This window comes from Bombyx mori, chromosome 2 (assembly GCF_030269925.1).
Source record: "Bombyx mori chromosome 2, ASM3026992v2".
Taxonomy (NCBI): Eukaryota; Metazoa; Arthropoda; class Insecta; order Lepidoptera; family Bombycidae; genus Bombyx; species Bombyx mori.
Genome location: NC_085108.1, coordinates 2,295,017 through 2,309,230, shown reverse-complemented (window position 1 = coordinate 2,309,230; position 14,214 = coordinate 2,295,017). Strand labels below are relative to the sequence as shown.

The 14,214-nt window shown below is 41.6% G+C and overlaps 1 protein-coding gene across 2 annotated transcripts in view; it reads left to right on the top strand.

Annotated features, from left to right (window-relative positions):
* The window catches only part of LOC101741961 (diacylglycerol kinase 1), a 114,717-nt gene that overhangs the window by 89,728 nt on the left and 10,775 nt on the right, over positions 1–14,214 (top strand). For both annotated transcript variants that reach the window (XM_004927366.5, XM_038015862.2), the window contains exons 6-15: positions 527–641; positions 1,384–1,551; positions 2,374–2,496; positions 3,951–4,075; positions 9,691–9,767; positions 10,496–10,656; positions 11,168–11,281; positions 11,656–11,747; positions 13,058–13,198; positions 13,946–14,198. In XM_004927366.5, the coding sequence (XP_004927423.2) occupies positions 527–641; positions 1,384–1,551; positions 2,374–2,496; positions 3,951–4,075; positions 9,691–9,767; positions 10,496–10,656; positions 11,168–11,281; positions 11,656–11,747; positions 13,058–13,198; positions 13,946–14,198 (1,369 nt within the window). The remainder of the gene's footprint in view (positions 1–526; positions 642–1,383; positions 1,552–2,373; positions 2,497–3,950; positions 4,076–9,690; positions 9,768–10,495; positions 10,657–11,167; positions 11,282–11,655; positions 11,748–13,057; positions 13,199–13,945; positions 14,199–14,214) is intronic.

The following is a 14,214-nucleotide window of genomic DNA, read 5'->3' as shown; positions in this document are numbered from 1 at the left end:
TAGTATTTTTATGGTTACTAAAACTCAATACAGGGACCTTCACCCATGAGGTCAAAGTTTCGACTATACTGTAATCCAACTGCTCCACAATTCTAACCAGAGAAGATTTGAAAGGTAGATAAATATGAAAATGCTCGGAATTAAATAAAAATAACAGTTTTGTTTTTCCTTTCATGTGTCTGTAGGAATATATACGACAAAGGGATCTTCCACCGAGCGGGTTATATTGCTCGGTAGACCGACGGTCCGAATGTTGTTGTTCGGAACTTGTATATATGCGCTTTATCTTGAAAATGTCGTAAGCGAGATTCAGGCATCTGTCAATTATCTTGCGTTGTATAATGGCTACCCGCCACATGTCCCCCGTCGGACGGATTCCTTTTGTTTGTTTTAAGCTTATTTTGTACAAAAGCTTACGTTTTTTATTTATCGATTGAGGCACTACGAAGTCTGCCAGGTCAGCTAGTCATCTATATTTATGATAGTTTATTAACAGAGAGAGTGCAATTTATATGGTGGCTTTCAGGTGAAACCAACGCTGGCTTCGAAGATCCACGGTCTGGCTGAGAGACTTCAGCAGCTGGGAAAGAGCTCCGCTGATTCGGTAGACGGTAGCGACAAGGGATCAAGAAGCAGAACCGGTAAGGCCATGATCACTGTATCGGTACCACCATCTTGCCTATTATTGCTTGACACAGTCATGATCGTATTTGAAAATTATCGACCTTCAGTTGTTTTTTTTATTCAGCTTAGACAAGAATCTCCAAGATTTGGACAATTTTCTACGTGATAAAAAGTTTTCTTTCCAGGAGGCAGCACAAAATGCTTTCACACAGTTTGTAGAATCTAGATCACCAGAGTTCTATCGCAAAGGCATAAATTACCTTTCTATTAGTTGGCAGTATAGATAATAATGGTAGATATTTTGATTAAATAAGTATGTTAAATAAAAAATAAAAAACGAATTTCATTTCTTCAGTACAAATCGGCAATTTCATACTTTAACCCCTAATATTAAATATGATATAGGCGGGATAGCCGTTGTGTGGTTCCCATGAGCAGTTCACACCAGGTAGGACCTCTTAGAGCTTTACTGGTGGTAGGACCTCTTGAGAGTCCGCGCGGGTAGGTACCACCACCCTACCTATTTCTGCCGTAAAGCAGTAACGCGTTTCGGTTTGAAGGGTGGGGTAGCCGTTGTAATTATACTTGAGACCTCAGAACTTATATCTCAAGGTGGGTGGGGCATTTACGTTCCAGTAAGCACTTAACACCAGGTGGGCTGTGAGCTCCTCCACCCATCTAAGCAATAAAAAAGGTGGGTAACCGTTCACCCATCTTAGGAGTAATAAAAACCGTCGACAGGCTACGTTTGACTTCCAGGTAGCGTCCACCCCATGTTCACGGTGACCACGCATCCTTCGTACTCCTCCCACGAGCTCTGCTTGGACAGACGCAACGAGACCAGTCCCAGTCACAGTCAAATGTCGAGAAACTCCAGCAGAAAGAGCAGCAACTCAATGAGGGTGAACCAGTCTACTAAAATCGAAGGTGATTTGTTTATAAACTAGTGGCCCGTCTTTAACGAAAATTTCAACGATATTTGAGGTTGTTTTATTTTTTAAATAAAATACCACTTAACTGTTAACCTGTTAACTGATTATGCTCGATCGAGTAAAAAAAAAAGGCAAGTACATATTTTTCATAATTTCACTTTTCTAATATGTATTAGAGGGATATTACAGAGACAAATAAATACCGATTCCTAAGAATTGGATACATTGGAAAAATAATAAATATATCTTCCCCTAAAAGGGAAGATATATAAGACCTTAATAAGGCCTGCCGTCTTGTATGGATCAGCGTGTTGGACAACGAAAGTGGCGGATGAAAGGCGATTGCATGCAGCAGAGATGCGAATGTTGCGATGGATGTGTCGAGTAACGAGAATGGATAGAATACGGAATGAATATGTTAGAGGAAGTCTGAAAGTGGCACCTGTGACAGAGAAGCTGAGGAGTGCACGTTTGGGATGGTATGGACATGTGATGAGACGGAATGAAAATGAGGTTGTTAAGAGAGTGTTAACTATGAATGTGGAAGGATTTAGAGGAAGAGGTAGACCTAAGAAGAAATGGATGGATTGTGTGAAAGACGATATGGGTAGGAGGGGAGTGAGCGAGGAAATGGTATATGATAGAAGAGTATGGAAGGAGAAAACATGTTGCGCCGACCCCAGGTGACTGGGAGAAGGGCAGGATAATGATGATGATGATGATGGAAACAGAGACAACGATGTATCAGTACTCCTGGAAACCAGTGGTTAAACCAAACGCTGGTGTGCTTAAAGGCAAACAAATCCCTTTGTTCTAGACTTTAGACACCTAATGAGACGCTCGTCGACAGTAGAAGTACACACAGCCAGAGTCTCTCTCAAGGATATCGTCTGCTACCTCTCACTCCTAGAAGCAGGCAGACCTGAAGACAAGCTGGAGTGTAAGTAGAAGATTGATCTACTGATAAACTCCGTAAGCGAAATATAAAATAAAATCGCTATTCGCCTTCGTGACTCTCGATTCTGGAGCTGTTTCTCAAATGTTGGACTTTGTTGTCATGATAATGGTCAAGTTTATATTGTCATCACACTTTCACACACGTTAATCGACAGAAAGGTCACCCAAAAAGCAATGGAGAGGGCTATGTTCGGAGTTTTCCTACGAGATTAAATAAGAAATGAGGAGATGCCGCCTATTTCTGCCGTAAAGCAGTAATGCGTTTCGGTTTGAAGGGTGGGGAAGCCGTTGTAACTATACTGAGACCTTAGAACTTATATCTCAAGGTGGGTGGCGCATATGCGTCGTAGATGTCTATGGGCTCCAGTAACCACTTAACAACCAGATGGGCTGTGAGCTCGTCCACCAATCTAAGCAATAAAAAAAAAAGATGCGTAGGAAAACCATGGTAACCGACATAGGCCAAAGGATTGCGACGTTGAAGTGACAGTGGCTATAGCACATTGCTCTTAGAATGGATAGCCGTTGGGGCCAGAAAGTTCTTGAGTGGCGACCGCGTACCAGAAGACGTAGCGTGGGTAGGCCTCCCACAAGATGAACCGACGACCTATCAAGGCTCGCAGGGATCCGCTGGATGTAGGCAGTGCAGGACCAATTTTTGTGGCGAGGCTTGGGAGAGGCCTATGTCCAGAAGTGGACGTCTGTGTGCTGTTAAAAAAATCGACATATCCAACTTTTGATGATGGATTTTGACTAGACAGGAAATCTTTTTTTCTTTCCAGCTTTTCTATCATTTATATTTACACTTTTGCCGTAATTTTTATCTGTAAATTAGATATGGGCACTTTCGTCTGAGCAAATTTTGCAATGTCTTCTGCCTCAAAGGTGAAGAATTCTTGGCGAAGTCTTTTGAATTTATGCCACAGACTGGCACTACCTAAACAAATACCTCTGATGAGGTGACATTACGGTTTTCCTCGGTTGGTCCTAGCGTGATATATTTGTGCTGCAGTGCAATCGAGGCTTCTGTTTCGAAAAGTAATAAGAACTTGTAGTCGAAAGCAATTCAGGCTTGAACTGTTGAAGTTTCTGCGAGTCATACGGCCCACCTGATGGTGTGTGGTTACCGTCGCCCATGGACTTTAGCAATGCCAGGGGCAGAGCCAAGCCGCTGCCTACCGCTTAATACTCTCTACAAGCCTGTTTTGAAGAAGGACATGTCATAGTGCTCGGGAAATGCCGTGGAGGGGAGCATTCTATAGCCGGATGGTACGTGGCAAAAAAGACCTCTGGAAACGCACTATCGATGAACACAGTGGTTCCAGGTAATATGGATGAACTCTGCTCCGATGGCGAGAGGTGTGATGATAAAAAGGAGATGAGGGGATCATCTCAAGCAATTCCTCAGAGCACTCATCTCGTGCGTTCATGTTGCAGTCATGTTTAGACTCTACGACACCGATGGTAACGGCGTACTGGACACTAACGAGATGGACTGCATCGTGAACCAGATGATGGCTGTCGCTGAATATCTAGGCTGGGAGACTTCTGAATTGAGGCCTGTAAGTTTTAGGTGTAAGGAAATGAAAAAAAAACAGTAATGTAGTACTAGTTGCGTTACGGTTTGAAGGGCTGGGCAGCCGTTGTAACTTGTGACTGTTGAGGGTATATTGACAGTAATTAATAAACAGTTGTCAACGGTACTCTGAAGTTTCAATACACAACATGGTGACAGCGGTGATTTTTTAATCGTAAAAACTGTTTAAAATAATATTTAAGTGCATTATTTCGCGTTTAAGTGTCGTAATAAATACGAATTTTGTTTTTTCGTAATGGAACACGCCCGACCACCGTCAGAATTGAGTCTGGAAGGCAACTCCGTCAGCCGGGCTGACGCATGGAAGCGTTGGAGGAAACAATTTCATGTATTTTTGAAAGCATCAGGGGTGCATAAAGAAGAAGGCAGTGTGCAAGCCAGCTTGCTCATCAATTTAATTGGAACGGAAGGTTTCGATGTGTACGAGACGTTTAAGTTTTCAAATGACACTGAAAAAGATGACGTAACGGTTTTGTTAAAAAAATTCGACGAATACTTCGGCGTCAAACCAAATGTTACGTTGGCGAGATATAATTTCTACATGAGAAACCAGGAAGGCGGCGAGTCCATAGATCAGTATGTGACGGCTTTGAAACTGCTGAGCAAAACCTGTGAATTTAAAACCTTAGAAGACGAATTCATTCGCGATCGGATCGTATGCGGCGTAAAAAATACGATAGTTCGCGATCGTTTACTGAGAACGGACGACCTGACGATGGACAAAGCTATTAAAATATGCCAAGTCGACGAGGTATCGGCGGACAGCAGTCGCGTATTGCAGGAGTCGCGCGGAGCGAGCGCGGAGCCGGTGCGCGTGGACGCTGTGGGCGCGCGGGGTGGTGCTGGGCCACGTGCGGCGCGGGGCCGAGCCGGCGGCGCGCGAGCAGCTCGCGGCGGCCGCGGCGGTCACCGGCTGCGTGCGGTCCCGGATGGCGCGGGGCGCCCGCCGCCTCTTTCCAGTTCATCTGCGTCCAGTACTTGTCTCAGGTGCGGAGGTCCGTGTGTTAGTTGGGCTGACTGTCCTGCGGTCTCAGTGCAGTGTTATGTGTGTCAGGATTATGGTCATTTTGCAAGAATGTGTCAAGTACATAAAGGTGTAAAAAAGTTATATGATATCGGTGTTCTAGAGGACGAAAATAAATACGAGCCGGAACTGGACGATGACTGGGAGTCGTTTTATATATCTACTTTAATTGATGGTTCCAAAATCGACTCGGTGTCGCAGGATTGGTTTGAGGTCCTACGAGGAGAATGGGGCTCGGAAAATTTTAAACTAGACTCGGGTGCAGATATCAATGTCTTATCTTTTAAGCGATTTGTGCAGTTAGGCAATAACCCTAATAACATTGTTGTAAATCATAAGGTTAAACTGCAATCTTACAGTGGCGATTTCATTCCTATTAAGGGAATTTGTAATATTAAATGGTGGTATAAAAATGTTCAATATGATCTTAAGTTTGCGATAGCTGATATTGATTGTCAAAGTGTACTGGGACTGCAGGCGTGCTTATTATTAGGGTTAATAAAAAGAATTCACGATATAAATTTCTCTAAAAATAGTGATTTGTTCACTGGGTTAGGTTGTTTACCGGGGGAATATCATATAACGGTAGATAGGGATGTGACGCCGGTGGTGTGCGCTCCGCGGAAAGTACCGTTAAGCCTTCGTGATAACTTGAAGGACGAACTCGATAGGATGACAGAGTTAGGTGTGATTAGGAAGGTGACTCATCCGACACCTTGGGTCAACTCGTTAGTAGTAGTGGCCAAGACAAATGGTAAAATGCGCATATGCCTAGACCCGAGGCCTCTCAATAAGGCGATTCAACGTGCTCATTTTCAACTACCCACCATAAATGAGTTGGCTACCAAATTGAATGGGGCTAAATATTTTTCGGTATTGGACGCCAATTCAGGATTTTGGTCCGTAAAGCTAGATAAGGAGAGTGCCGATTTATGCACATTTATTACGCCGTTTGGGCGATATCAATATCTAAGATTACCGTTCGGACTGAACTGCGCACCGGAGGTATTCCACGCTAAATTAAAACAATTGTTAGAAGGTTTAGACGGTGTTGAGTCGTTTATTGATGATATTATTGTCTGGGGGTCCACTAGGCGAGAACATGATGTAAGACTAAATGCGTTATTTCAAAAAGCGCGAGATATTAATTTAAAGTTTAACAAAGATAAGTGTCGCATTTGTGTCGATGAGGTGACATATTTGGGACATATTTTTAATAAAGACGGAATGAAAGTAGATACGGAAAAAGTGCGGGCTGTAATCAATATGCCGGAACCTACGGATTGTAAAAGTTTAGAAAGGTTCTTGGGTGCAATTAATTATTTATCAAAGTTTATACCTAACTACTCGCAACACATATTTCCATTGACTAGATTATTGAAAAAAGATGTCGAGTGGTGTTGGGAAATAGGTCACAAAAACGCCTTTGATAAATTAAAGAAACTGATATGCGAGGCTCCGGTATTATCGTTGTTTGACGTAGGCAGTGAGGTATTGTTGTCGGTGGACGCGAGCAGCGTCGCACTTGGCGCGGTGCTGATGCAGCGCGGCCGCCCGGTCGAGTACGCGTCGCGCACACTCACCGACACACAACAGAGATACGCTCAGATTGAAAAAGAAATGTTAGCTATTGTCTTTGCTTGTGAAAAATTTCACCAGTACATTTATGGAAAAAGGTATATAGTCATAGAAACTGACCATAAACCTCTTGAAAGTATTTTTAAAAAGCCGCTCAATTCAGTCCCAGCACGCTTGCAGCGTATGATGTTAAAATTACAAGGGTACGATCTGAAAATTACTTATAAACCGGGGAAGTATATGTATATACCCGACACGTTATCACGTGCGCCTCTTCCGGATTTATATGACGATAAAATTAGTAAGGCAGTATTGAACCAATTGAAAATGGTAATTAACAATGTACCGATGTCTCAAAGCAAACTGACATTAGTTAAGAAAGAAACTAGTAAAGATGAGTATTTGAAACGTTTGTTAGTTTACATTAATGAAGGTTGGCCCGTTCATAAATATAATGTTGATAGTGATTTAAAGTATTTTTGGTCCATGAGAGACGAGCTGTACTCTGTTGACGGAGTAATTTTTAAAGATAAACAGGTATTGATACCTAACTCGCTTAAAACTGAAATGTTAAAAATAATTCATGACGGCCACCTAGGGATAGATCGTTGTAAAAGACGCGCACGTGAGGTACTGTTCTGGCCGGGTATATCGAATGACATAGAATCATATATTAAAAAATGTAAGGTTTGTCAGGAGAATTCAAATAAACCAAGTAAAGAGCCCATGATTCCGATAACTGTTCCGAAACTGCCATGGAACAAAGTTGGTACCGATCTATTCGAGTACGGAAAAAAACATTACTTGATTTTAGTGGATTACTATTCGGGATTTATTGAAGTCTCACAGTTAAGAGATACGTCGTCAAACTCTGTTATAAAAGAATTAAAACAGAACTTTGCTCGCTATGGCATTCCGGAAACGGTTGTTAGCGATAACGGTCCCCAATATTCTTCTCGAAATTTTAAAAAGTTCGCAGAAGAGTGGGGCTTCAATCATATTACTTCATCACCGTATTACGCACAATCAAACGGCAAGAGTGAGAGGTCAGTACAAACTATAAAGAAAATGTTAAAAAAATCAATAGACAGTAGAACAGATTTTTATTTGAATCTATTGAGCTATAATAACACGCCGCGAGAAAATTTGAATTCTCCCGCACAACTGTTAATGGGACGGAGATTAAATTGTAGATTACCAGTTCATCCAGATTTGTTAAAACGTTATAATTGTAATGATCAGCAACAGCATAAAACAATAATAGAAAAACAATTAAAAAGTAAAATGTATTATGACCAACATTGTAAAGAGCAGCCGGAGCTAAGTGTCGGCGATGATGTAATTATGTTAGAACATAATAATGAACGAATGCGCGGCACTGTCGTAGGCAAGGCATCTGCACCGCGTTCATACATTGTAAAAAACAAATTAGGTATATATCGACGTAATCGCCGACATTTAATTAAAAATATGCCTGATGAGAAACCTAATGTTGTGGAAAAGCTGAAGAATGATCGGCGCGGCACAATAGTGATCGTATCAGACGAGTCAAGTGGGGGAGAATATGAGATGAGTGTGGATGAGGATGGTTCAGTGTACGAACCGAGTACTTTGTCATCACCTTCATCACCTCATATTTATCCGCCTACTACTCGTAGTAGAACTAAGCAGAATGCAATTAATAATAATTAACCTCTGATTTTATGTTTATCTTGTAACACACTTATATTGTAAAAGGGGAAGATGTTGAGGGTATATTGACAGTAATTAATAAACAGTTGTCAACGGTACTCTGAAGTTTCAATACACAACAGTGACCTTAGAACTTATATCTCAAGGTGGGTGGTGCATTTACGTTGTAGATGTCTATGGGCTCTAGTAGCCACTTAACACCAGGCGGGCTGTGAGCTTGTTCACCCATCTAAGCAATAAAAAAAAAGTATTGTATATCCAAGTACGTACCACCCTGTCTATTTCTGCCCAAAACCATCACATATTCAAGTTTCAAGATCATGTCTCGAGGTAGGCGGATTTGCTAGAAGAAATGGGAACTGAAACTCGATTACGCGGATTGTGATTAATCACAGATAATTTTATGTCTCATACAAATATTATATTAAGTGTGTGTCTATGATTTTGCACTGATCCTTTATCTACCACTGCACACAACCTAACGACGCATAAACATAGTTTCCATGGTAACCGTTGCTATAGGTCCAGTAGTTTACAGACCAGACATTGACAAAAGCAATTCTTTATCACTGGGAAGATGGAGCTTGTTTCATTCTGGTTGAATACTGAATTAACGCGGCACGTTGCGCGAGTAGATGACTTCACTCCTCATGGACATTGTTAATACGGAAGCCGAAGACCAGGTTCTGTCAGTTTTAGCGGGTGGTTAAAAAAAAGGTTTATAAACCAAGTGTGTAAAAGAAATTGAAAATAATACACTAAGGACTTTGGTAAAAAAAATTCAAACCGCGTACGTATATAATACTTTTTTTTTTTAACGCTGGGGATTCCATTTACGTATACCCGGTCGAGGGGGGTAACGGACCGGGTTATTTCGGACTCCGGCGCCTCCTGAGAGGAAGAAGGGGAGAAGAGAAGGGCCGAGGTCCTTCACCTCCCCCAATTTCTCATAGGAGACTACGCCTTGAAAAAGGCGCGCGAAGCGCTTGCACCGCAGAACGACTACCGACTAAACCCCATCGAGCTCCACCACACCGACTACACGAAACTTACGGTACCGCAGTGCGCGCCGAAAACGTATATAATACCTACGGAGAAACATAGCAAAAGGGTTTTTTGTGAGCAACTAAAGTTTCTCAACTAACCTGCATTGACTTTTTGGTACTTTCGTCCACACAAAAAACCTTGTCCTACGTAAAGATCACCAAACAGTCTCAATACCGACGAATAAATATAGAGAGAGGGATTTTCGAGAGGAACTAAAAAGATCTTCATTCACTTTTCAGATTTTACAAGATATGATGGTTGAGATAGACTATGACGCCGATGGGACGGTTTCTCTGGACGAATGGAAACGAGGCGGGTAAGCAAACATACTCGTATCTAAAAGTTTACCAGTTGTACTTTTTATTGGTATAAATTATGCCCTGGAGTTCACAGTCCATTTGGTCTTTTTTACCAAAGTACTTTTACCACATTTACCTGTGGTATCGTAGATTCCGTAAACTGATCATGTTGGAGCCAAATTCATCGTAAAGTTAAATTTGACCCGTAATGTTTATAAGTTGGAGTATTTACTGTTATCAAACGTTCTGTAAGCCCAGATAGAGTTCTTTCAGATCCTCTCGATCCATTCTCGGAAGCTTTTAGGGATTCTAAGACCCGGTCACCGTCCTCGTAACCAAGATTTCGACTTAACTTAAACCATAGATACCACACACTGAGTTTCTCGTCAGACCTTCTAATTGAGTCACGATTTCGACCCGGTGGTAGATTCAGTAAAACACTCCTCTTGCCAGGCCAGATAGTAGCATGTTTTTTCAGACTGAACTCACCCAACAGTCATGGTGAAGCCAGGATCATCCTTCAAGGCTAGACAAAAAAATAGGTAGTATGAAATTAAGATCTAAGGTCTGCCAACCTGCCCAGTCTTTATATCTTATGGAAAATTAATAGATGCCTGCGGGATTTGAACCCATAATTGGATTGCTTGACAGGAATGTACCAAGCGTCACATCTCTTAATCCACTACAAATTCACAGTTACGTTCCATTAGTTGCAAAGTTTCGCACCAATATTCTGTCTTTATAGCATGACCACAATACCTCTGCTGGTTCTCTTGGGCTTGGATACTAACGTGAAAGAAGACGGCGAGCACGCGTGGAGATTAAAGCACTTCAGTAGACCAGCGTATTGCAATCTGTGCTTGAACATGCTCGTGGGGCTCGGGAAAAAGGGCTTGTGTTGCATTTGTGAGTACCAAAATATCATGATGATTTTAGGTGGAGAACAAAAATATCAAGTCTAATTGTAATTAATGTGAATGTTATGGAGGGTAAAGGTAAGGAGAACCGTCTCATATGGGAGAAGCTTGAAAAAGTGTCCCGCTTTCAGCACTAAATAACAGTTCAAAAACCCTCCAGAATGGCGCTAGCATAGGCACAGGGTATGATATGAATTGAGTAGTTGTTAACTGATTGAAGTATGCTGAGTTAGGAAATTTAATATATTTAATGACTAGACTAGTTAGTGACAGTGCAATATACAAGACCTCACATGTTTACGGAGTCCAAACTATTTTCGTTAATATAATCTAAAATTATTACTGTGGTAAAACGTGGAGACCTCGATTGCATTGTCTTATCAGCTTTAAATAGGCTTTACCTTCTGGTGTCGGTCGGTAAACCTATCATTTTCGTGGGTCTCTTGCCCTGGAGTCACTATTTTCTAGTTTTTATCTTCTAGTATTTTCCTCGTTTTCAGTTTGCAAATTTACGGTACACGAGCGTTGCGTCCAGCGAGCACCGGCCTCTTGCATAGCCACTTATTCCAAGTCCAAGCGTGCTTCTGCCACACTTGCTCATCATTGGATCGAAGGTGAGGATGTTGTCGAGAAAATATGGACTTTGGAGCCGGTAAGGGATCTTCGGTAATGACAGAACCGGCCCGGCCAATGCTTTAAGTACCACAATATAGTGTACAGATTTTATGTGGCGATTGGAACTTTTCGGTTTAAGCCAATTAGATATTGGAGGTATATAATAACACTTTTGTTTAGCAACTTATATTTCTTTCCTATAATTTTTTATTTATATATTGCTCAGATGGGTGGAGGAACTCACAGCCCACCTGGTGTTAAGTGGTTACTGAAGCAAGACATCCACAACGTAAATGCTGCCATTCACCTTGAGAAATGAGTGCTAAGGTTTCAGTTTTTACAGTACAACGGTACAGTACACTTTTTTTTTTAGGAAATTGCCACGGAAAATGCGCTAGATGTCGGAAAAAGATCAAAGGCTACAACGGTATCACCGGCTTGCACTGTCGCTGGTGTCACATTACAGTAAGTTTAATATTTTTGACGTGACAACGTGTTATAATTCGATAGAGCCGGCTGCACGCACGAAAAAACATGACTCATGCGGCGTTACCTCGCTCTGAGGCGTTCCATTTAAGGCTTGAAGTGCAAGCGAGAGCGCGCAACGAGCGACAAAGAGGCACAATCGGCCTCCGCGTTCGGCAGCGTTCGACATCTGTCTCTCTCCTACTTGAGTGAGCGATGCATCCGCGTGGACAGCTGCTATACAATAATACATTTACATGTTTTCGTCAAGTATGAAGTTCAGTGAAAAGTGAATGTGGTGTCAATTATTATTTATAGCAACGATAATTGCGATAATTGAAAAATGAAACCATTCCATCAGTATTTTCTTATGACGTTGTCAAGTTCAACTATCGCCAGTAAACCGACTTTACAGACAACCGTTTTTTTATATATTTTTTATTGCTTAGATGGATAGACGAGCTCACAGCCCACCTGGTGCTAAGTGGTTACTGGAGCCCATAGACATCTACAACGTAAATGCGCCACCCACCTCGAGATATAAGTTCTAAGATCTCAGTATAGTTACAACGGCTGCCCCGCCCTTCGAACCGAAACGCATTACTGCTTCACGGCGGAAATAGGCGGGGTGGTGGTACCTACCCGTGCGGACTCACAAGAGGTCCTTCCTACCACCAGTGAAAATTCTCTATAATCTATTTAAACACTGTTTTTTTTATACATTGATCAATGTTTATTTTTGTACTCCAAGAGTAGCTACGAGAAGATACGATACCTTTCTTTATCACGCACTAACCGATTTCGCAATAAGGTCCGCGACGCGACATCTCCAGAGATGAACCTTAATAAAAAATATTATTATCAAATAAACTCTTCTACTCATATCTGTTCCTAAAATAGTTATAACTACTGATACCATGCATCCCACGCTTTTTTTACAATAAAATCATTTTTTCTTATTTTCTGTAAAAGCGTATTTTGTTAGTTTTTTAAAACTATCATTTACTTTTAATTTTTAGTTTAATTACATTTTTTCAATTATTTTTACTACTTTATTTTAATTTTGAATTTTTAAATCGGTCGGTAATAAGTATACCAAATTTCGAGTTAATCCGACGTTTTGAAGGGAGTCAAAATCATGTTCAAAGATTCCGTTACAAACATACATACATCTGATGCTAATAAAAGTGTATTAAAAATGGCCTATTTCGATAGACTATGTTGATGTCCATGGGCGATGGTGTCCTTCATAACCGAATACCGACCGCCCTACTTCGTGGCTAATCCAGTGTTGTGTATCTATCGTTTAGCTCCACAACCGTTGCGTGGGCGCGGCGGGCGGGGCGTGCACATTGGGTCGCCACGCGCCGCACATCCTGCCGCCCACCGCCATCCGTCCTCTCGTGCTCGACCGCCAACGCTCTCTGCCGCACCGACCGCAGCCTGACCAGGTGACAAGCCCGCCACAGATGATATTGTTATGCGCTAGGGTTCGGGATAAATAACAAAAATATACCGAAGTACCTACATATTAACACTGCATTAGCGCTTAGAACATTTAAAACACTTCACAAACACTTTAAAATTCTCGATTCATTTCTTCCGATTTGCTTCAGGTGATCCGACCGTAGTCGATACGAGTCGTCTATTATCAAAGGTGGCAATCTGTACATTTGGACAAAATTTTTTTATTGATATGTCAATACAGATTTATTTGAATATAATCGTCTCCTTCAAAGAATACGGTTCAAAACCTGCATTAAATAAAGGTTAATAGTTAACCTGTTATTTATCTAAGATGTCGTTCCGAAGAGTTTTGTGACTGCCAATGGAATACAAAGTCAATAATTCGTTTTTCTGATTTACCAATCATTGTCCAAAAGTCAGATTGCCGCCTTTGATAATAGTCGACTCATACGACATCCCTAGAATTATCGAGAGCATTCCTCACAAGTCGAGTATTTTCGATGTGTGTGTGTTTCCACTATTTCTGACAATAGATGGCGTTGTACTTCTCGAGCATTCTAAACGTTATCCTTTCTAAAGCAACGCTGATAAAGCCTCTCACGGCGATCAGCATATATAAAGACTACCTCCCAATTATATAAAGACTACCTCCTTTATAACACAGGAACAGATGACTATTAAACACAGAAACATCCTCTACCACCAGCAATGACCCAAAATACTGATTTCAGCAAACACTGCCCACTTCAATATCGCTGCCGATCTCGATAGCCGCTGTTCCCGAAGAACGGAAGGACCAAAAGAAAGAGCCCAGAGCACCTCCCATATCATTCCAAGTAACTCCTCCTGAGGGGAGCTGCCCTTTACTAGTGTTCATAAACCCTAAGAGCGGAGGGCGACAAGGGTCCAGGGTTCTAAGGAAACTCCAATATATCTTGAACCCGAGACAGGTTCATGATATCACCAAAGGAGGACCTACACAAGGTGGGCGTTAGTTTTG